Consider the following 23,922-nt stretch of genomic DNA (forward strand, 5'->3'; position numbering starts at 1 on the left):
GAGAGGCAGAGAGAGAGACAGAGAGAGCGACAGAGAGAGCGACAGAGAGAGAGGCAGAGAGAGAGAGGCAGAGAGAGGGAGGCAGAGTGAGAGAGAGAGAGAGGGAGGGAGGCAGAGTGAGAGAGAGAGAGGCAGAGAGCGAGAGGGAGGCAGAGAGAGAGAGAGAGAGGCAGAGAGAGAGGCAGAGAGAGATGGAGGCAGAGAGCCACAGAGAGCCAGAGAGAGAGAGAGCTAGAGAGAGAGAGATAGGCAGAGAGAGAGGCAGAGAGAGAGGGAGGCAGAGAGAGAGAGGCAGAGAGAGAGAGAGAGAGAGAGAGAAAGAGGCAGAGAGAGAGAGGCAGAGAGAGAGAGAGGGGCAGAGAGAGAGAGAGAGACAGAGAGAGAGAGAGAGAGAGAGAAAGAGGCAGAGAGAGAGAGTGAGAGAGAGAGGGGCAGAGAGAGAGAGAGGCAGAGAGAGAGAGAGAGAGAGAGAGAGAGAGAGAGAAAGAGAGAAAGAGAGAGTGGGGCAGAGAGAGAGGGGCAGAGAGAAAGAGAGAGAGAGAGAGAGAGGCAGAGAGAGAGAGATAGAGCGAGAGAGAGAGAGAGTGGGGCTGCAGCACTGGGGGTTCTGCATGGTCCCCCACAGCCCCACTCCTCCCCCAGCCCCGAGAAGATTAGTCGGTGGGTCCTCAAGTTTCACAGAACCCCCCTCCCCCGCCCTCTCCCCCTCCACACACACCCCCACCCCGGTTCTTATTGGTAGAGCGGTTGATTATTGAAGCATTAAAACCATATCAAAGGGATCTAGAGCCCCTGTACTCTCCAAAGTCCTGTTGGGGGAATGATTATTTCAAATAACTGATTGCACGAATGAAAGGATTTGCAAACAATACGGTAAGTGTCAACTTCTGGTGGGGAATTTCTTCTTTGAAGTCTTTGCTCAATGGTTGAATAGCCTCTGCCGTTTTACATTTATGCCTAACCTTTGATAAATGCACAATTGTGCTATGTCATGAATTTACAGTTGTGTTGCAATGATATAGTGAGTCTGTACTTTATATTCTTGGAATAACTTCTTATAACTATGTGTGGCAGAGTAGGAGAGAAACAGAAAGAATGTGATAACACATATGATGGCTTCTACATGACCTTGTCAAAAGTAGAACAATATTAACGACTGCCAATGGTTTTCCTGAAAAGCCTTGGGCAGATTTGTGTAACGTCCAAATGAATGCTACTGAACTGCTTTATTCTTCCATCATGTGCAGTTTGTGAAGTGTCTAGAAAGCAAACATTGTTTTAGAATGTAAATGCTCAGCAATTGTTTTGTGCATTGAACATACTGTTAAAAAAAATGTATTGTGGGTATTTGGCAATACATCTGAACTGAACTACAGCTGGATAGGATGTAAATCACATGTAAAATGCATACTTTGCTTTAGCTTTATATTGCAGTGCTTAAACATAAACTAATTATGTTAATGTTTTAAACACCTTAAGACTTAGAAAAGTTCCAATGTGTGCATGTTCTTTGGCAATCATTCTTTATATTGATCTATAACTATGAACAAATATAAAACTTAATTTTTTTATTTATGTATTTATTTAAATGAACTTAAATCAATTCAATCCATCTCTATTCACAGAGAGCATGATGAAAATGCCTTCTGTTCAACTGGCCCCAGTGACTGTGGTGGCGCTGATGCTGATTCTCACGGTGACTCTGACTTCAGCCAAGACAACCGCGCGGCCCAAATTCTCGTACACGAAGAAGCCATTGCGGGAGCTGCCCCAGATGCCCCAGATGCCCCAGACCACCATGGGCTGGCACAGCAGCCCTGCCAAAGTGGCCCACCCTACGCAGCACCCTTTGGGGCAGCAGCCCACGACCGAAACCACCACCGTGCCCAGTGAAGTGGCCTCGGACTATGCCATGGGGGGAACACCCGTCACTGGTGGCGGGCCGGAGAACTACACCCTGGATTATAACGAGTGCTACTTCAATTTCTGTGAATGCTGCCCCCCAGAGAAAGGGCCCAAAGGACTAAAGGGTGAAAGGGGATTTCCAGGTAAAGGAATGTTATACTGAAATGTCTTAACCATTTCTTTCAATTCTTTTCTTTTTTTCCGGCGTCTTCCTTTCATCTTCGCTCTTTTCTCACCTTGTGGTCTGGATGAATACGTTTGCCACAGGTCCCCCGGGTGAAAAGGGCGAACAAGGCCTCAGAGGATTGGCTGGCCTCTCAGGTGTACCTGGACCACCGGGGTTCAAGGGGGAGCGAGGTAGGCCGACAGATGCTCAAGAGATCTAAACTAAACAAACCGACTCGTTATGATCTAACTTCATTAGCTACGTGTTTTGGTCTTCAACTGGGCAGGGGAGAAGGGTGACCCAGGAAGCAGTGGAACAACAGGATCTCCTGGAATACCTGGGAAAACTGGAGAAAGAGGTAGGACCACTCAGAGAAGCCATTTTGTGCACATCAGCAGGTCTTCAGAGGTCCCAGTCCACTTAAAAAGCAAATTATATGTCCTTGTAAAAGAATGAATCAGCTGTGATTTGGGTGATGGGTAGCCAGTGACTTAATTTGTTGTTTCACAGGTGAGGTCGGCTCTAAAGGTGACCGCGGGGGACTTGGCTCTCCGGGGCTCAAGGGCGACAAAGGGCAGAGAGGGTATCCAGCTGAGAATGGCACCAAGGGGGAGACTGGTGACCCTGGCAAGGCTGGCCCACCCGGACCAGTTGGCATCCCCGGAGGGAAAGGCGACAAGGGTGACAAGGGAGAGTGTGGGGGTTTTGGAGAAAGGCCTCCAAAAGGCGACAAAGGTGACCCAGGTCCCCCGGGTTTTAGGGGTGAGCCTGGCATCCCTGGCCTGAACGGTATGCACGGCACTCCGGGTCTAACAGGCGAACGAGGGGAGACCGGCAAGCCCGGTCCGTCAGGAGGCGTTGGGCTACAGGGGTCCCCCGGAGCCATGGGCCCCCGTGGCATGAGGGGCATGAAGGGAGACCGTGGCCCCCCGGGCAAGCGAGGCGACCGTGGCAATCGCGGAATGAAGGGCGCCAACGGCAAGAGCATGGAGCAACCGCGCTCGGGCTTCAGCGTGGGGCTCTTCCCCAGCAAGTCCTTCCCCCCCTCGGGCTTCCCCATCCGCTTCGACAAGGTCTTCTACAACGGAGAGAACCACTACGACCTGGCCACCAGCAAGTTCAACTGCACCCACCCGGGCGTCTACGTGTTCGCCTACCACCTCACGGTGCGCAACCGGCCCCTGCGGGCGGCACTGGTGGTGAATGGTGCGCGGCGCCTGCGGTCCAGGGACACGCTCTACGGCCAGGACATTGACCAGGCGTCCAACATGGTTCTGCTGCGGCTGGCTCAGGGCGACCAGGTGTGGGTGGAGACCCTCAGGGACTGGAACGGGGCCTACTCCAGCAGCGAGGACGACAGCACCTTCACCGGGTTCCTGCTCTTCCCTGACGCGGCCTGAGGCTGAGATCCCGAGGCCAGACTCTTTAGGGAATTGAACTGATGAATCCCCAATCCTTCCCATCCCCATCCCTCCGGCTTTTTCCAAATAATTCCACTGAATACGAGACAACACATTTCAGAATACATTTTCTTAAGAAAAAAAACAAACAAACAAAAAACCACACAAGTGTCACCTACATTTATCACGTGGCCGGATGTTCCCTATCAAACCTGACTGAGTTTACGAAAAAAAATTGTATAGTTGGCTGGAGACCTTCTTCACCAGCCCTTATTCCTCAATAGTATGGATTTGTGTGTGTATAGCCATGCATTGTGTCTCCTGACTGTGATGTTATAGCAAAGCGATGCACTCATTAAGTTAAAGAAGAAAGTGATGTGTGATAGACTAGACCAGTGAAGTGGTAGTATCCCTCTTTAAACAACATACACCCTCGTCAACTTAAAACTTTTGTCAAACAAATAGTATCTCTGGACTATGGACATGAAGACCTTCACTTTTGAAATAAAACAAAGCAGTATATATGATAATCCAGACTCCACTTGCTTTAATAACATTCAATGAGGAATACGTCAAAATCGGGAAAACATGTTCTTAATCTTCATTTTGCACACTAAGCACCATCCCTTCATATATTAATGGGTAACAGACACCTTTAAATTCATATTAATCCATTGGTATGTGGTAGCCAATCCTAACTCTGTACATAAAACGGTTTATTCCCATTTAATTTCCACAGCAAGGGTTAGGGTCTTTTTAGAAATGAATGACAAGAAACAGCTTTTCATACATAACTTGACATTAAAAAAGTGCGACAAATATGAACACAGAATATGTGAATAATAAGAAAAAATAAGACACAGTTATTAGGAAAAACCCCATAACTCACAACCTACTCTTGTGGAATAGCATTAACACCCCGGACATGGTTATATACCCATACTAGATACTACATAACACATACTACATACTACATACTACCAACTATGTACTAAATACTACTATGTCTAGCCACTCATTCTGATATTGACACGTTCCGGTGTGCTCCATTTCTCCTGGTTCAGCTTGGGTACCACGGCCCTGCAGCTGTACCAGTTGCTATCCTCTCTGCCCACATTCCGGATGGTGAAGATGTTTTTCGATGTGGCCGGGCCCAATGGGTTGTCATTCTTCAGGAAGTAGTAGTGGATCGGAAAGGAGCCGGTCTTTCTGGTGTTCACCTTTGTTGTACAGGTCAGCTTCAAATCCTTGTCCCTCCCGACTGAGGTTATGCTCGCAGACAGCTTTGGTGTGGTTAGTATTTCTGTGACACAGATACAGAAACAAAAGAAGGTATAGCAAAGCGATGCCTCGTTAGGTTAAAGGAGTCAGGTAAAGTGGTATTTTCCCGCTTTTTTTTTTTTAAATACAAAAATAACATAAACTTCACATTTAGATTATGTACTCATGGCACAGCTGACAATTAATGCTTTCAAAACAATGGGCCAGCGACCAATGCAATATCTAGACCAGGAACCTTAGATTCAAACACATTTGATGTTTTTGGGGATCAAACTAAAAATAAGGATAGCCAAAGCTTGAATTCTACAGAATGAAAATAGAAGGTAGTTCATTGTAGGAAAATCCTACAAAATAGTTCATTTGTGTGTGTGAGTGAAGGAGGGAGGGAGGGAAAGAGAGAGGAGGAAGGAGGGAAGGAGTGAGAGAGTTTTGTTTAGCTATGATTTCTCCAGAAACAGGAAGTTCTGAAAAGTTTTACTTTCACTAGTGATACACATTGTAGATCCGTTTTCTTACTATTATAGGTCTATAACAGCCCATGGAAATGATCAATGTTAGCACACTTCTTCTGAGGCGGCACACTGATTGGAGTTAATAGATATAAATACTAAATAAATCAATAACCTTAATTGATTCTTACCTAGGATGGTCACTGAAACACCGGTAGAGTGTGCAGAGCGGTAAAAACCCCGAGTTTCCCACATGGCCCTGCAGGAATATTCTCCTCCATGATCTAAATTGAGGTTGGGCACAGTCACTTTGTTGTTCTGCTGCCTCCACATCTCTGTCCCGTTCAAGTAGAAGATGACTTCTGTAACTAAATAGTTTTCACGAAGCCGGCACGTCAAGGTCATCGTTTCCTCCATGATCATTGATTTGCTGGGGGCCTCCAGGATAATAAACCCACCTACAGTCATGGTAATAAAATCAAGCCAACTATGCAGAAAACGAATAAAATATAGTTTAAATGCACTTGATTAGTTATAGAGTGTTGATTTTAAACATCGTGCACAAACTTTACCATCAATGACCACAGGTAATGGAGCACTGATCTCCGTCCGAAGGAAGCCCGTCTGATCCAGCTCACTCTCCTTGGTACCCATGCACGTGTAGTTTCCACTCTGAAATACCCGGGCCTTCCGAATTGCGTAAGACTTGCTACTAGCCAATTTTTGGCCGTTAAAAAACCAGTCGAATGTCCAATGGTATGGATCCTCTGGCACGTCACAGGTCAGTCGTACGGAACCGCCCGAGAGCAGATGAGACCTACCCTCGGTCACCTCCACCACCGCTTTCCTGTTGACTGGTTTACCATAAAAAGGAGCTTATCTTATTTTATCTGATCTTATTTTCACATTAACGTAGCCTAACGCCGATGTAGGAATTGGTCACATTACCTAGTGTCCAATAACGGATCTAAGGAGATTAACCATTAAACAAAGAGAATGTGATTTGAATATATTCACTTCGGATAAATATTAGCCTACATCGTTACTGTGGTCCAAAATGAGTGACAGCAGGTTATACATTTAATCAGCCTTATTTAAAAACTTAGTTCTGAGGATTAAAGCATAGCTTACTTTTCGCATTGGTCCACCTGTGAAGGGCTGAAATAACTACAGAAAAGATAAACAGAAATATTGTTCAATCGGTGAAAAATCTGTGCCCAGAATCCATAAACATAATGCCTCTGGTTTACGTTACTCACCTAGGAAACTGAGCAATAAATGCATGCTGACTGATAAAACTACCAAAATTCATTCACATAACTGTCACCACACTTGTATATTATGTTATGCTAGGCTGTATAAATACACTTCGACAGACCCTCGAGAGATCAAAACGTCATTTCCTCTTTGTACAAGTTTCATGCAACAGGAATAGAAAGGATCTTCTCGTTAAAGGCAATAATTTTCTGAAATTTCACAATACCCCATGCTGAGAAAATGAATGAGTCACGGGGACGATGCACTTTAACGTTAGCCAACCACATGTGATGGATATATATGTGTGTATATGTATATAATTATGGTCCTAAATGAACAAACAACCAAACATAAAATTATAAGAGCAGAGGTTTTCATAGCTTTTATTCATCTCAATGCAATTCATAAATACAACTAATGACCACTATAAACATTACAAGTACTGTGCTTGACACATGACCCACTGTTATTTAAATACTTTGAAGACAAATCACATTATTTAATCAATGGGAAATGTCATATAGATCATTGTCTGCCATTAATTACAATGTACAGGGACATAATTGTGACTTGACCCATACCTAAGCACACTGCAAACTTAAACAAGGCTTTGAAATAAAATAAATGTCAAAAATGTGTCTATGAGTGGCAAGATCATACCAATAAATCATGGGTTATCTGGTTAAAAAAAGAGAGACCATTAGAAACGTTCAACCCCCACTCTAAAATAAAGAAATTATATGAGGCATGGTGGCTGAAACAAACCAAGAAATTCAGAAAATAAATGCAAGAATTACTCAGATGTGCTTAAATACCTGACACATGAAGTCATTACTGTAAATAAATAAACGCAGTAACAACAGTCTAAAATATACTAATACTAAATAATACCAAAGACCTGTCCGTAACACTTTGCTTAAACCTGCCTTCATAACAGTGACATAAGCTTGTCATAAACATTTATAAGTTATAAGACAGATACCATGTCAGTGTTTAGTCAGTGTCCAATGAAACACTCTCTAAGACAGTGACTGTATCATTATCGGTCATGACAGCTCTCAGAAGTTTAGATTCCAAAACAGCCTATCACATTCTTCTAAGTTGCCACGGCGTAAAAGATTCCTTGATAGGTCAAGACAATTGCTGCTATGGTAACATGACACCGTTGCACCTGACAGTGACAGTGACAAGACACCCCGGACATGGTTAAATACCCATACTACATACTACATACTACATACTACATAATACATACTACATACTACATACTACCAACTACACACTACATACTACATACTAAATACTACTATGTCTAGCCACTCATTCTGATATTGACACGTTCCGGTGTGCTCCATTTCTCCTGGTTCAGCTTGGGTACCACGGCCCTGCAGCTGTACCAGTTGCTATCCTCTCTGCCCACATTCCGGATGGTGAAGATGTTTTTCGATGTGGCCGGGCCCAATGGGTTGTCATTCTTCAGGAAGTAGTAGTGGATCGGAAAGGAGCCGGTCTTTCTGGTGTTCACCTTTGTTGTACAGGTCAGCTTCAAATCCTTGTCCCTCCCGACTGAGGTTATGCTCGCAGACAGCTTTGGTGTGGTTAGTATTTCTGTGACACAGATAAAGAAACAAAAGAAAGGTATAGCAAAGCGATGCCTCGTTAAGTTAAAGAAGACAGGTAAAGTGGTAGTTTACCGCTTTTTTAAATACAAAAACAACATACACCCTCATAAACTTCACAGTTAAATCATGTACTCATGTCCTTGGGTTGCTCCCTCTTTTCACACTGTCCAATAAGTAAAACTTTACCTCAGTCAATCTGAAATAGGAATTCATTGATCTTGTTCTGTTTTCTAAAACATTTTTGGCACAGCTGACAATTAATGCTTCCAAAACAATGGGCCAGCGACCACTATGCAACCACTAGACCAGGAACCTTAGATTCAAACACATTTGATGAAACTAAAAATACGGATAGCAGAAGCTTGAATTCTACAGAATGAAAATAGAAGGTAGTTCATTGTAGGAAAGTCCTACAAAATAGTTCATTTGTGTGTGTGAGTGAAGGAGGGTGGGAGGGGGGGGGGGGGGGGGGAGAGGAGGATGGAGGGAGGGAGTGAGAGAGTTTTGTTTAGCTATGATTTCTCCAGAAACAGGAAGTTCTGAAGAGTTTTACTTTCACAAGTACACAGCGTAGATCCGTTTTCTTGCTATTATAGGTCTATAACAGCCCATGGAAATGACCAATGTTAGCACACTTCTTCTGAGGAGGCACACTGATTGAAGTTAAAAGATATAAATACAAAATAAATCAATAATCTTTATTGATTCTTACCTAGGATGGTCACTGAAACACCGGGAGAGTGTGCAGTGTGCACAGAGTGGTACAAACCCTGAGTCTCCCACTTGGCCCTGCAGGAATATTCTCCTCCATGATCTAAATTGAGGTTGGGCACAGTCACTGTGTTGTTATGCTGCCTCCACATCTCTCTCCCGTTCAAGTAGAAGATGACTTCTGTATCTAAATAGTTTTCACGAAGCCGGCACGTCAAGGTCATCGTTTCCTCCATGATCGGTGCTTTGCTGGGGGCCTCCAGGATAATCCACCCACCTACAGTCATGGTAATAAAATCAAGCCAACTATGCAAAAAACCGAATAAAATATAGTTTTAAATGCACTTGATTAGTTATAGAGTGTTGATAACTTTGTGGAAATTCGGCCGATTTTAAACATCGTGCACAAACTTTACCATTAATGTCCACAGGTAATGGAGCGCTGATCTCCGTCCGAAGTAAGCCCGTCTGATCCAGCTCACTCTCCTTGGCACCCATGCACGTGTAGTTTCCACTCTGAATTACCTGGGCCTGCCGAATTGCATAAGATTTGCCACTAACCAATTTTTGGCCGTTAAAAAACCAGTCGAAAGTCCAATGGTATGGATCCTCTGGCACGTCACAGGTCAGTCGTAATGAACCGCCCGAGAGCAGATAAGACCTACCTTCGGTCACCTCCACCACCGCTTTCCTGTTGACTGGTTTACCATAAAAAGGAGCTTATCTTATTTTTACATTCACGTAGCCAAACGCCGATATGGGAATTACTTATGGGTCACATTACCCAGTGTCTAATAACGGAGATTAACCATTAAACAAAGAGAATGTGATTTGAATATATTCACTTCTGATAAATATTAGCCTACATCGTTAGGGCGCGAACACACCAGACGCGTTTCTAAAAACGCAGACGCTTCAAAAACGCCTTGGCAAAGCGCAGCGGGAAAAACAGCCGCAGGCGCACCAGGCTGTTTTGCCCGGCGCCTATGAAGCGGGGCTGCGTGCGCAACCAAATGGGCCGAGTGTGACATTGATGAGCGGTGCGCCTCCGCGCCTTGCGCTGAAAAGTATTTCAACTTTTAAGCGCACCCAAAAAACGTTAGAAAGATGCGACGCGCGGCGGATAAAAGCGCACACGAAAGGCGCGCCGTACCATAGGAAACAATGGTTTTGCTAGCGTCACGTTTTTAGAAACGCGTTCGGTGTGTTTCAACCCTCTGGGCCGAAACACACCAAATATATGTATATGTATATATATGTATATATGTCTATGGGTAAAACAGCCTGGTGCCCCTGCGGCTGTTTTGCCCGCCACACTTTGCCAAGACATTTTTAAAGCGTCTGCCGTTTTAAAAACGCGTTTGGTGTGTTTCAGCCCTAAGGGCCGAAACACACCAAACGCGTTTTTAAAAACGGGACGCTAGCAAATGTATTGTTATCTATGGTACGACGCGCCTTGCGTGTGCGCCTTTTCTCCGCCACGCGTTGCGTCTTTCTAGCGTTTTTTAGATGCGCTTAAAAGTTGAACTATTCTCAACTTTCCAGCGCAAGGCGCGGAGGCGCACCGCTCATCAATGTCACACTCGGCCCAGGCAGGTTGCGTACGCAGCTCCGCTTCCTAGGCGCCGGGCAAAACAGCCTGGTGATCCTGCGAATGTTTTGCCCGCCGCACTTTGCCAAGGCGTTTTTAAGCGTCTGCCGTTTTAAAAACGCGTTTGGTGTGTTTCAGCCCTTACTGCGGTCCAAAATGAGTGACAGCAGGTTATACATTCAATCAGCCTTATTTAAAAACTTAGTTCTGAGGATTAAAGCATAGCTTACTTTGCGCATTCGTCCACCTATGAAGCGCTGAAATAACTACAGAAAAGATAAACAGAAATATTGTTGAATCAGTGAAACATTTGTGACCAGAATCCATAAACATAATGGCTCTGGTTTACGTTACTCACCTAGGAAACTGAGCAATAAATGCATGCTGATTGATAAAACTACCAAAATTCATTCACATAAATGTCACCACACTTGTATATTATGTTATGCTAGGCTGTATAAATACACTTCGACAGACCCTCGGGAGATAAAAACGTAATTTCCTCTTTGTACAAGTTTCATGCAACAGGATAGGATCTTCTACCTTTTATTTCACAATACCCCATGCTGAGAAAATGAATGAGTCACGGGGACGATGCACTTTGACATTAGCCAACCACATGTGATGGATATATATATTTGTGTATATGTATATAATTATGGTCCTAAATGAACAAACAACCAAACATAAAATTATAAGAGCAGAGGTTTTCATAGCTTTTATTCATCTCAATGCAATTCATAAATACAACTAATGACCACTATAAACATTACAAGTACTGTGCTTGACACATGACCCACTGTTATTTAAATACTTCGAAGACAAATCACATTATTTAATCAATGGGAAATGTCATATAGATCATTGTCTGCCATTAATTACAATGTACAGGGACATAATTGTGACTTGACCCATACCTAAGCACACTGCAAACTTAAACAAGGCTTTGAAATAAAATAAATGTCAAAAATGTGTCTATGAGTGGCAAGATCATACCAATAAATCATGGGTTACCTGGGTAAAAAAGAGAGACCATTAGAAACGTTCAACCCCCACTCTAAAATGAAGAAATTATATGAGGCATGATGGCTGAAACAAACCAAGAAATTCAGAAAAGAAATGCAAGAATTACTCCGATGTGCTTAAATACCTGATACATGAAGTCATTACTGTAAATAAATAAACGCAGTAACAACAGTCTAAAATATACTAATACTAACTAATACCAAAGACCTGTCTGTAACACTTTGCTTAAACCTGCCTTCATAACAGTGACATAAGCATGTCATAAACATTTATACGTTATAAGACAGATACCATGCCAGTGTTTAGTCAGTGTCCAATGAAACACTCTCAGAGACAGTGACTGTATCATTATCGGTCATGACAGCTCTCAGAAGTTTAGATTCCAAAACAGCCTAACAGTGACAGTGACAAGACATCCATCATGACATGTTTAGGACAAGGTTATGTCAGCCTTATGTAAAGTTTAAGTAAAGTGTTACCAACTTCTCCCAGAGAAACCCCCAGAACAGTTAGTATTCATTTCATAACGGATAGCTCAGTTGCAGCTGCTGTTGAGTCTGAACTGTGCTGGACCCGGAGCAGACGCTGCCATTTTGTTTTTGTTGTTGTTTGTTATTGAAAGCCATTGGTTCTCATGTTCATTTGAAAACATGCTAGTTACACACTGCTTTCCACAGAAAGCTGATTTCTAGATTTCTGAGTTTAGATCAGATGATTCTATGTGGCGTGCTCCTTCTCTCTTCTGTCTAATTCAATGTCAGACAGCGACTTGTCAGTCACAATATATTTCACCTGAGCCTAACATCAGACTCATAAAACAAAATGCAGTCATGCTTATGATAATGGTCGCATCTGGGGTCAACAGGATGGTTTTTTTTTCTGATTAAAAAAAACCTCATTCCACCTCATCTAGACTTTGCTGTGAGGAGATGGTACATAATTACATGGGGCCACTTAAAAAGGGAAGCACTACATGGATCTCTGGGCTGCAAACTGAAATACCACTAGACAGTTCACGCACACACTATGCATTCATGTCAGAAGGATTTGGCAACATTTTCCTGCAAGGACGGAAATTAAGTTGTGCCCTATGGATGGAGGTAGAAAAGCACTGCCTTACCCAACAGCCCACGGAATATAATATAATATAATATAATCAGCCACTGTTTACTGTAGCTGTAGGGTCCTGTTAAATAATCATACAAGCTGAAAAAGCTGGGACTGGCCTGGCAAGCTGTTCTAGAACGGCCTATGTGTCCTCAAGCTGTTCTAGAACGGTCTATGTGTCCTCAAGCTGTTCTAGAACGGTCTATGTGTCCTCAAGCTGTTCTAGAACGGTCTATGTGTCCTCGAGCTGTTCTAGAACGGTCTATGTGTCCTCGAGCTGTTCTAGAACGGTCTATGTGTCTTCGAGCTGTTCTAGAAGGGTCTATGTGTCCTCTTCAACTGCGCTGTAAAATAGCACACCCGTGTTACCTTTGAAAAGAGTGATCTAAGCCCAGTGCATTCTGGGAAGTGCACAAACCGTGGAAAAACCTTCCTTGTTCATAAGTCCCAAAACTGAGAGAACCTTCTGTATGAAAGCCAGTGTTCATGGGGTGTGTTTGTGACAAAGTGACTGCATGTCTTGGTGTGTGTGCGTGTGTGTGTGTGTGTGTGTGTGTGTGTGTGTGTGGTAGGGGCATTTGGACAGAGTCAGGGTCATCGAGCGATGTGGAGCCTTTCTGAGTTTGGGGGAGGGGAGGTATAGCTGTAGAGTCTTCATTTGGAGAGGGTGCGTGTGTGGGAGAGAGTGTGTGTATGAACATGTGTTTGTCTCTTCTATGAGAGCCCAAGACTATCCCTAGCAAAGGGGCTGCTGACTCTCTAAGCACACAGGAGGACAAGCATGGGGGCAGATGAGCGGGTGACAGGCTGAGCCCCACTCAGAGTGTCTCCCTGTGGGTGCCCTATGGTGGGAGAGGTCTCTGAGCCCAAGGGGGCTGATGTGGAGGTTTTGGACCAGGTTCTGGGGCTAAAGTTAGCGTTAGCTTTTGTGGTGAGCTATCTGGCAAACAGCTGCGGCTGGAGTGGGGCTGGCAGCTTATCGTTCTCCACGTTGTCTGAGTCAATGGCCGTCGGGTCAGCCGGTGCTGGTGCCGGTGCCGGTGCCGCCGCCGCTCCACCCTCCAGCGGGAACCGCTCCAGCACGTCCTGGACGCCGTGCTCCACCCCGTCACACCAGTCGATCAGGTCCCGCTCCAGACGCCGCGCGCCTTCCAGAACTTTCTCCTGCCGTGCGCCCAGCCCCGTCAGCAGGTCCAGGCTCTGGTGCGCCTGTTCCGCCATGGCCGAACCCGAGCCAGAGGGGGGGCCCCCTGCGGAGGGGCTCAGGGGCTTCTGTGGGGACGCCTGGCCCGACATGTAGAGCTCAAACTCCTCCTGGCTCAGGTTCAGGGACTTGCCGTCCAGCTTCTCGATGAAGGCCACTGCACAGCACTGCAACAAGGTTGGCGAAAATGCATAGCGAAGATAAGTCATCACTTCTTTTTCATTTATTTTTATGTACTTATTTTTTTATTTAGACAGGACTGTGAAGAGAGACAGGAAATGAGAGGGAGACAGATGGCGATGGGTCTGATTACAGGCCCCTGGTGCCTGCCTCCCATACATGGTAGGGATGCTACTGCTTGCGCCACAGTTATCAGTATCAAGCATGTCCAGACAGTGTGCAGTCATGCTGAATCGGAGGTGCGCTTCCGCAAAAGCACACTTGTGCAAACACCCTGGAGAGTGTAAGAAAAAAGTGGTCGATGAAGCAGTAAAGAGCAGTAGCGAAGCACGTGGAACACAGTGGTACTTCCCTCTACTCCACATTCAGCTGTGTAGGTCTGAGCCACAACCAACCCTCCCAAACTCAAGCCATATATACTATCTCTAAGACATCTCCTTGGCTCTTCATGTAAATGAACTAAACTTCTAATGCAATCAGGTCTGGCAACCTTTTGTTTTTCTGTATGATAATTAAGTTTCTCAGCCCCTTTGCCTGAGATGGTTCACACTGGCCCACCCTCATTCCCATACTAAAATAGGTGGCTGTCACTCACACCTCAGTTTGCTTCCTGACCCCAGGCATCTGAGCAGTACTAGGACGGGGACCTTCCCTTTGTCATCATGATAAGATTATAGGGATCACATTTTTGGTGGTCACAACGGCTGCTTTATCATGTTTCTCGTTTTCCCAGGCAGGATATACTGTAATATACAAGTGTACAAAGTATACAAATACAAAGTATACAAATACTTACAAGTGTACAAACAAGTGCTAATATACAAGAGAGTGTTCAAAACGATAGTTTCTCTTGCACTTCACTGTGGTAGTTGTTCAGTGATGCTTTCGAGAAACGCACCCCAAGTCAGTGAAGTAACAGTCATCCTTGTCATGTCACGGATACCTGTGTGTGTGTGTGTGTGTGTGTGTGTGTGTGTGTGTGTGTGTGTGTGTGTGTGTGTGTGTGTGTGTGTATGTGTGTGTGGATGCACAATCTTACCAGTTTGCCACAGTAGCCTATCCATACTTGTTTTGACTGTGTGAGTGCACGTATGAGTACACCTGTGTGTCTGTGTGTGTGTGTGTGTACATTCTTTAGTAACAGTTTAGCACAGTAGCACCTATCCGTGCTTGTTTTGACTGTGTGAGTGCACCTGTGTACGTGTGTGTGTACGTGTGTACGTGTGTGTGTGTGTGTGTACATGTGTGTGTGTGTGTGTACGTGTGTGTGTACGTGTGTGTGTACGTGTGTGTGTACGTGTGTGTGTGTGTACGTTTGTGTGTGTGTGCGTACGTGTGTACGTGTGTGTGTACGTGTGTGTGTGTGTACGTGCGTGTGTGTACGTGTGTGTGTGTGTGTGTACGTGTGTGTGTGTGTGTGTACGTGTGTGTGTGTGTACGTGTGTGTGTGTGTGTGTGTGTGTGTGTGTACGTGTGTGTGTGTGTGTGTACGTGTGTGTGTGTGTGTGTGTGTGTGTGTACGTGTGTGTGTGTGTGCGTGTACGTGTGCGTGTACGTGTGTGTGTACGTGTGTGCTCCCACCAGGTTAGTAAAGTAGTAGCCGTCCTCCCCTTGCATGAGCCTGCCGGGGTTGCTGTAGCGTGTGATGTACTGGATGTTGGAGTGCAGCCGAGGGGGGTTGGCCTTCAGCACGATGTAGATGAGCGTGGGCAGGAAGTCGTCGGCCGAGGCCGCCTCGTTCTTGGTGATCTTGATGGCGTTGAAGATGTGCTTGCTGCACGTGGTCACGCAGGTCAGCTTCTCACGCGGGACCCGCTTGGAGTCCACCTCAATGACGGCTGAGCGAGAGGACGATAAATATATATACGAGTCAAATCCTACAAGTGTAGCTTCAGGCCTGTAGCTTAAATGGTGGCGCCAACTGGGAGTTTAGCTTGATTCCCAGGGAGCAGATACAGACATCTTACAGGCGATACCTTCTTTGTGCTGTCATTGACTTTGGACATAAAGCATCTGCTAAATAGCCTAGATATGTAATAACTGTCTCAGCATAGTTCCTGCAATCTTTTAAATGTGACAACGGCGTGTTGTTGATGGTATCTTTTAAATGTGACAAAGGCGTGTTGTAGATGGTATTATTGCTGATGAGAATATTTAATATGTTGCTGTACGGATAGGTGAAATAAGCCAGGGATAGCAGTCATTCTGATATAGGCCTGTAAACCAGAAGTCCTCCATTTCTATGTCATTCTCATCTGACTTCTGAGGCAACACTGTCCATATATTCTCTTTGCCTCTAATGCCACTTCACATCCCCGGCCCCTGGAAATGTACATGTGTGGTTGTACTGCCCAGTGGCAAAGAAGAACGAGATGAAATGAGAGTGTTCACCTACAGAGCAGAGCAGAGCAGAGCAGAGCAGAGCAGACACAGAGATAGAGACAGAGACAGAGGCAGAGACAGAGACAGAGACAGAGGCAGAGGCAGAGGCAGAGACAGAGACAGAGACAGAGACAGAGACAGAGGCAAAGACTGACCTGTGATGGCTTTCACCACATTATCAGACACAGCAGGAATCTCCTCATTCACGGGCGCTGCCAGCATGTTAATAGTCACCCAGTGTAACGCCCTGCAATAATAAAGAGTAAAGGCATTCATTTGATTTAGTCAGGAGGTCTCAATCCAGGTCCTTTGGGCCGACAGTGGTCCAGGAGGTAGAGGAGTCGTTTAGCAATCGGAAGGTTGCTAGTTCGATCCCGACTCCTCCTCACCAAGTGTCAAAGTGTCCTTCAGCAAGACACTGAACCCCCGATATGAATGCAGTCTATTTACTTTGCTCTAACCCTGCCCTGAAACAGATCTGGTCTCTGGTCTCTCTAGACACACCTGACTGATACATCTGTGAAAGTCATGAGTTGGGTGTGTGGTTGTGTTGTGTTGTGTTTCGGTTCAGCTGCAGCGGCCTGCTCGTTCTGTTATGGTTCACCTGATTCTCTTCTGGATGACCAAGTCTTTCTTCTCGTCATCCGTGGTCTCGGGGCAGAAGCAGTCTTCATAGAGCCGGTTCATCATGTACTTCTCCACCTCGTCCATGACCAGCTCCACTCGCTCTGTGGCTCCTACACACACACACACACACACACACACACACACACACACACACACACACACACACACACACACACACACACACACACACACACACACACACACACACACACACACACACACACACACACACAGAGACACACACAGAGTCACACACAGAGACACAAGAGAAAGAGCAGTTGGTCCTGCACAAACCAGTTATCTAAAACTCCACCACACAAACTGGAGTGACTCTGGAGTACATGCAGCCCCTCATCGAGGCGTGTTTAATGTTTACCTTTGTAATGAGCGTGCAGCTTGTCGGACAGGTTCTGGTAGAAGTCCTGGACACACTCGGACTGATCCTCAGCGCTCATGTCCTGAACGTTACAAAGGCGTTTCAGTTAGTGTTCAGTTAGAGTTTCAGTTAGGGTTTCAGTTAGTGTTTAGTTAGAGTTTCAGTTAGTGTTCAGTTAAGAGTTTAGGGTTTAGTTCCCTCCTCGAGAGCAACTGACAGATCCAGGGCCGTTCTGGGGCAGCTCTAAGTCAGATGGTCAGGTCTCTTTGAAACCTTTTGCCCAAATAGCAAGTGCCTCTGGAACAGATCCACAGGCACCTGCTATATGGGAGTGGTTCCTAGAATATACAATAGGCCAGGGGTCGGCAAGTAACTTGGGCCGCGGGCCAGTATTTTTCCTAGCCACTAGGTTACTGCCTATTTAGACGCTGCGCTAGGTGCCCCTTACGTGACCTCGCAACAACTAGGCCTACATGGAGAATGGATAGGTCTACTAAAAATAACTAATAATAATAAACCATGTGAATGAGTCCATTGGTGGCCTGTTTGAATAATTTCATTATTTTAATGAACTCTATCTTAGCCCTCTCTGTCAATATAGCCTCGCCTATTGTGAATAATAGCAATGATGGACTTCTTTCAACATTGAGCCTCTAATTAGACCTAAGCTACTACTTGGAGTCTATCTTAGGCTACTTTTATTTCGAAAGAGTTGGTTGGCACACCTCCTTACCATGTAACAATATTAATTGTTTGGGGAAAATAGTATGCAGAGAGAAGTTAGCAAAGAATTAGCTGGGAACGATGTCTTTGTCAAAAAGTCTGAAGAGGAAAGTTGACAACCAAAACAGAGCCTATAAAGGGGAATGGAAAGACAAATTTGCGTTCATCTTACCCGGTTTCACTAATGGAAAGCCCATGTGTCTCATATGCAACGAAGTTGTCGCGGTTTGCAAAACATAAACCTATGTTTTTTTATTTTCCTCTGACGCAATAATCATGGTGCCCTGGTGTTCTCTCTCATTTCTGCTTAGCATCAGCTTGCCTAATTCGTGAACCTGTCGACCGGGAATTGGCCCGGGGGCCGCCTGTTACCGACCCATGCAATAGGTGCTTTCGGACACAGACAGTTCTAGGGACCTGTTGAGAGGAGCTACCCACTGGGGAGCTCCCCCAAGGGCTTTTTTTCTGTTTGTATTCACACGCAAGCCGGGTTGACGGTTGCTATAACGGCATTACTAATGTTTGGACCAATCACAGTGAATGCACTAGGCATTCATGGTTCCTCTTGTGCTGGGAGAGCTCCTACCCTGAAGTAGGATCTAAGAAAAGCCCCTCAAAACTATGATCGTCCTCAGTTCCTGCAGTGTGGACACATAAAAAAGGGGGTACTTCCTCCTACTTCTAAGAACTATGAGAAAGTGAATCCGGTCCGAAAGCACCTGATGAAACAGCACAATAAAAACTGAATGCAGAACTGTGCCTATAATACACAATGTTGACCCACATGACAAACCAGTTACGGTAAAACGTTGTTCCGAGCGTGCTGACTTCAGCATCGTATGGTTTCAGTTCCTGATTTTCATTAAACTTCATTAATTCTGCGAAAACTATTTATGATGAAGATATGCAATTTTTTCAAATTTCTAGTCGTTATGCTTTAAACTGAATGACATATCACAGACTAAAAGGCTATTTGAACAAAAAGAAGGTGACAGGACCCACACATTTCACTATCAGGGAGTGGTTTTAATATTCCTAATGTTATCATCTGTTTGTAGAATGTGCTTCTAAGCTACCATGACAACACAGCTTTCAGGCTGCTGAGTATATATGTAGCTGCTAAACCTGAGGATGACAATAATCCTCATGGTGTAAACTGTGTAACACAAACATTCAAAACATCCAGCTACAAATTTTGGCGGACGCACTTACGTGTTACGTAACTGCGCAAGGGGCTTGCAACTGCGCTTATGTATCTTACGTGCTTACGTTTCTACGTAAAAAGCGAGTATAAATGACGCTCTAGATTTCTTTTGTCTCCCCCTACAGAGTTGGGCAGGGATCGTGTTTCGACGGCCATTTGATTTTGTAGAGAAAGACGAGGAGGCGCACCTACTCTCGCTAGTGTGCGTACACTTGACCTACACAACGACTGTCCATACTGCAATGCCAAAAAAAAAGACACTGGGTATCTAGTCACCACTCAAAGCAGGTCTATGTACGACACTGATGCACAGTTTACGGTCTCCTAGTCACCACTCAAAGCAGGTCTATGTACGACACTGATGCACAGTTTACGGTCTCCTACCCTCTTGTAGGCCATGCTCTCGGTGAAGGCGCGACACTGCTTGAAGATCTCGCGGCCGGGCTTCTGCAGGGTCTTGAGGAAGTCGATGAACTCGTGGGTGGCCCGGTCCATCTCGGCGCTGATCCGGCTGGAGCCGGGGGACGGAGTGTCTGGATGCCCGGAGTCTGGAGAGAGTCACAATGATTCACACAATGTAGAATTTGGAACGTAGAATACGTTTACTTATGACTTCCTTTCACGGCACTTTGCAATGACACAATAAACTCCTAATGTGTGTATAATGTATGTATGCATATAACAAACAAATAAACAAATGTATTGCAGACCCATGTTTAACTTGTCAAATGTATTTTAAACTGCCCTAAACTTGGAACCTGTGCAAGTGCCATGTCTGTCACATCTAGAGAAGCTTATCAGGCTGTAAATGTCAGTGCTATAATATGTTCCTTGAAAACCTGCATAAGCTGAAAAAGGTCTTACAAACATTAGTGTACAAATGTTTTAGGTGACCAGTGAAAGCTATATTCCTTACTTTTCCCCTGGATAATTCAAACTTTTGAGCTCACCATAGAGCACTCCTGCACTGACTTCAGGTTACAATGACTTTCCGTTAAGTTAAATGACCGGACTACTTGCGGAATGATATGAAAGATGTGAATTAGAAGCACAAAACCCATTGCCAATGACAGCGGTCATTAATTATTTGCAGCAGTACATATAAAGAAATATTAAACCTCCGAACGTTGGGGTGGCCCATTCAAATCAACGGAACTTTTTGGAACATTTCTGAGGAGCCGTTTTATAACGCCAGAATGTATGTGACACAGCTGCTCTTCAGGGTACCTTTCTTTGGTTGCATCCTGGCTGAGGGACTGAAGAACTTCTTGACTGTGGTGACCTTGCGTGACTTCTCATTGGTCTTCTTGTCCTCAAATTTGGAGAAGGGGGATATGGAGGAGTGGGACTGGGGCTGGGGCTGGGGCTGGGGCTGGGGCTGGGGCTGGGACCCCTGGTGACTGGCGTAAGCAGCCTCCTCTTCCTTCTGCAGTCTGAGGACAGAGAGCAACAGTGAACACGAGAGTTTGCAAAAATAGACTGCTTGTGTGACACGGACATGGAAGTTAGTTCGTCAACAAGTACGGGTGTTACGGGCTTTGTGTACTTTTGTCAAATAGAAACAAAGTGTAATTTCCTTGTACCGTTTTTGCTGCTGCTACTGGTAAGTAAATAAATGCAAAATGTACATATGCAAATGAGAATACACTGAAGTGGAGAGAAGGGATCTGTTCATTGCTTGTTAGTAAGATATAGAGCACAGCTCGAGAAATGTGCTTGCTAAAAGAATAAAAATAGATATGCAGCTATGTTTCTGACAAAGACAGCTGTTAAATATTGTATCCAAATCAACACTTGACTACAGTAACTCACTTCTAGAATCTGGCTGCACTGTGCAAAATGTAGTATTGTAGTAGTCTAAAACCTATTTACAAGTCCCTCCAGGATTATGTGTTCTTGTGTTTTCACAAATTCTCGCAAAATTCAAGGATTTCCCGCAACTGCAGGTTGCAATTTTCTAATATATATATTAGAAAAGTTGTGGAATTTCTGCATTCTCTGCAATTTATTTTATTTGACTAAAAAACACCTTTGGAACTTTTGAGAATTCCCACAGCAAATTCAGTTACCTTTGGCTGCAGCAATCACAACAAACCCTTGCATGGTCCTGAAGGAGCTGATCTACAGCCTCAGGTTGCTAAACATTCAGGGCAAAGGCTTCTGCACTAGCATCCCTGAACTTACTTTGGTTCATTGATACATGGACCCTTTAACTAAGAGAGACAAATGAAGCACGTTTGGAGGTATTCCTGATATGCTTTCTGTAGAACACTCTTCTCCATCCCTGACCGAGACGGACGGTTCACTTGGTCCCCGGGCGCTGAGAAGCTGCCCACTGCTCCTGGGGGGTCGTGGAGGAAGGACGATCCGGGATGGGTTAAAAGCAGAGAGTGTGTGTGTGTGTCCTGTGTCGCCTCCATATATAACACGTGTGTGTTGCAGTGAATCGCTTGTGCAATAAAACTGACTGAAAGTCAGCCTTGTTTGTAGATGCAAGCAGCCTTTCAAACCCGAGCCTGATAAAGCACTAGCAGTGCACTGTTCCTCCTCTGGCTCCGCCCCTCACCGTGCTGCCAGGGCCCAGTCGTCCTGGATCTGCTTCTGCCGCGATTGCTGGTTCTCCTCTCGCCAGCACTTGGAGCACAGCCCCTGGCAGGCCGCGTTGCCGTAGAAACCGCATCCTTTCTTGCACAGCAACTCGGACTGGTCCACATGGATCGCGGGGCGCTCCATCTGTGCGCTCATCCCTGGGGTGAGCTGCGGGGTGAGAGGTCAAAGGTCAGTGGGACATCATACAGCCTTGATGACAGTTCAGTATCAAACCATTGCTAATGTTTACAATGACAAGACTCCTAATTTACAGAGAACGGGGAATGCCACCATCTGTGGATGCACTACTGTTTAAGATTCCGTAATCCTTCCTCAACATGCTGCTAAATGAGGCTGAGACATAGACATAACATGACAAATAAAATCCACACTAATGGCATAAACACAATTTGAGGACAAAAATCAAGATAAGATAAAACAAGATCTTTAGGTTCAACCTGCACAGCGATGTAACTCAATCTGTCAACTACTGGTGACATATAAATGATGGTCTGTTGTTATAAGTATATTGCGTTTATGTGTACTTTATATGTACCAATAATAGAAGAGAACTGGAACTTCAATCGACATATTTTCTGCTTCGGTCTTTGACATTTATTTGATACATGGTAGCCTAAGTATATGTGAACAGTCTGTGTTTTTCTACGACACCCGACTCTACCAGTAAGCCGCACCCAACCTAGTGACATGAAAGCAAAAAGACAGTCGGCTAGACCTCCGGTAAACTACTCGAATGAGGTCAGGGCCCTAATGAGATGTACTGTAAAGGGTGGCCTACCTTACACAGGTAACAGCTAACGTTCAAAAACATTTTAAGATGCAATGACCTTACTTATACCATGGATGTCATGAATAATCGCCAAGTTAAACAAACCAGATAAACGTTAATATTGACCCTCTTTACAAATTTACGTTAGCTGTTGCAAAGAAATGTCAAACTGGGTAACGAAGTATGCTAGATATCTAGTCTAACAAACTACAAATAAATCGTTAGCTTGCTGAAATAAATGATCTGTCAAAGGAAAGTTTATAATAATGTACTGGGTCTAATGTGTTATTTCACCTGTCTCAGTCTACTATGGCATAAACAAGGTAATTTACGGTAGGCTGCCAGTGACCCAAGTTACCTATAAAGTGCCGTCAAGTATCCATGAATGTCTGTCAACTTGAATTGGTTCTCTATACAGCTAGCTCAACCTAGTAATCTGAGATACCTGATTTGACAAGAAACTTTAAGAGTGTAACCGTTAAATGTAACTGTTGTGGAATGGAGTCTAAGGCTATATTAAGTGTTACGTCAGAAAATAAAAATAATATAGCGCATAACTAAGACATTTAGCTAACGTTAGCCTGCTAGTTTATCAGCTGACGTTTGCTTTAATGTTTACATCTCGCTAGCTAGCCAAGGCTTTCGAAACGTTGACAGCGTTTTTGAGAATCTAACATTGAACATTTTCAGCAATTTTGTTCCAGCACTTTATACTTACCTAACCACGAAATAGGGAGGTGTTTCTGTTTGCTGTTCACCTGTAGTTATTGTTTAATTATTAACATAAATTATTCGGCCTAAGAAAACAAACCCACCAACCACTGAATAAGCACAGATTTCACTTCCGGGTCAATAACAACTGGGTACATATTTCATAATAAAAGTTCTCTAATTTCGTGTAAAAGCAAATATGAGCATTCTTTAACAGTCATCAATAGACTAGGCGCGTATTTAATTTCAGTGTTCTACAACTTTTGAGAAGGCCATTACAAAATACACACCACACACTATTTTGCATATTAACTCACGTAGCTGACAAGGCTAAACTTTGTATTTATTATGTAAAACCTCTATTTGAGCCGTAGATAGCTGTGAAACAAATAAAAATGGAAACGTTCCGAAATTCCAGATGCAATTACACTTACAAAGGGGACCAGCTGCATATTAAATACTGATAGACAAATAAAAAAGTATTTGGTTCATGGTATTTTATGAAACTGCAAATAGCCTACCTCTCAAATCAGCCTTTTATTTTTACTTAGAGCTGAGGATGGAAAGGACTTAACTGAGAATGGAAAAGGACACAACAAGTGCAATTTTCTTCAGTCACTA

At 44.5% G+C, this 23,922-nt stretch overlaps 4 protein-coding genes across 7 annotated transcripts; 1 reads left to right on the forward strand and 3 right to left on the reverse strand.

Moving 5' to 3' along the window:
- Window positions 1–1,673: 1,673 nt before the first annotated feature.
- Window positions 1,674–3,893, forward strand: otol1b (otolin 1b). Its single transcript, XM_012838339.3, has 4 exons — window positions 1,674–2,048; window positions 2,173–2,262; window positions 2,358–2,429; window positions 2,582–3,893. Exons 1-4 carry the CDS (start codon window positions 1,682–1,684, stop codon window positions 3,469–3,471), a joined length of 1,419 nt encoding a protein of 472 aa, XP_012693793.2. The 5' UTR covers window positions 1,674–1,681; the 3' UTR covers window positions 3,472–3,893.
- Window positions 3,894–3,991: 98 nt separating this feature from the next.
- LOC105909697 (high affinity immunoglobulin gamma Fc receptor I-like) lies at window positions 3,992–6,618 on the reverse strand. The gene is made up of 5 exons (XM_012838338.3): window positions 6,461–6,618; window positions 6,333–6,368; window positions 5,774–6,055; window positions 5,393–5,659; window positions 3,992–4,774 (listed from the first exon to the last, which is right to left on the reverse strand). Exons 1-5 carry the CDS (start codon window positions 6,483–6,485, stop codon window positions 4,479–4,481), a joined length of 906 nt encoding a protein of 301 aa, XP_012693792.2. The 5' UTR covers window positions 6,486–6,618; the 3' UTR covers window positions 3,992–4,478.
- Window positions 6,619–6,814: 196 nt separating this feature from the next.
- LOC105909695 (high affinity immunoglobulin gamma Fc receptor I-like) lies at window positions 6,815–10,988 on the reverse strand. 4 transcript variants are annotated; one of them, XM_031573836.2, is made up of 5 exons: window positions 10,741–10,986; window positions 10,613–10,648; window positions 9,208–9,489; window positions 8,793–9,068; window positions 6,815–8,066 (listed from the first exon to the last, which is right to left on the reverse strand). In XM_031573836.2, exons 1-5 carry the CDS (start codon window positions 10,763–10,765, stop codon window positions 7,771–7,773), a joined length of 915 nt encoding a protein of 304 aa, XP_031429696.1. In that variant the 5' UTR covers window positions 10,766–10,986; the 3' UTR covers window positions 6,815–7,770. The 4 variants fall into 4 exon arrangements, with proteins under 4 accessions (XP_031429696.1, XP_031429695.1, XP_031429697.1 ...); XM_031573835.2 differs by having other exon boundaries at window positions 10,613–10,988; XM_031573837.2 differs by having other exon boundaries at window positions 9,208–9,322; window positions 10,613–10,982.
- Window positions 10,989–11,074: 86 nt separating this feature from the next.
- Window positions 11,075–23,919, reverse strand: LOC105909774 (rab5 GDP/GTP exchange factor-like). Its single transcript, XM_031573827.2, has 9 exons — window positions 23,309–23,919; window positions 21,778–21,968; window positions 20,439–20,644; window positions 19,596–19,759; window positions 17,285–17,366; window positions 16,886–17,018; window positions 16,437–16,528; window positions 15,481–15,737; window positions 11,075–13,886 (listed from the first exon to the last, which is right to left on the reverse strand). Exons 2-9 carry the CDS (start codon window positions 21,954–21,956, stop codon window positions 13,452–13,454), a joined length of 1,548 nt encoding a protein of 515 aa, XP_031429687.1. The 5' UTR covers window positions 21,957–21,968; window positions 23,309–23,919; the 3' UTR covers window positions 11,075–13,451.
- Between the last annotated feature and the right edge of the window lie 3 nt (window positions 23,920–23,922).

The sequence above is a fragment of the Clupea harengus genome, chromosome 9, assembly GCF_900700415.2.
Source record: "Clupea harengus chromosome 9, Ch_v2.0.2, whole genome shotgun sequence".
Taxonomy (NCBI): Eukaryota; Metazoa; Chordata; class Actinopteri; order Clupeiformes; family Clupeidae; genus Clupea; species Clupea harengus.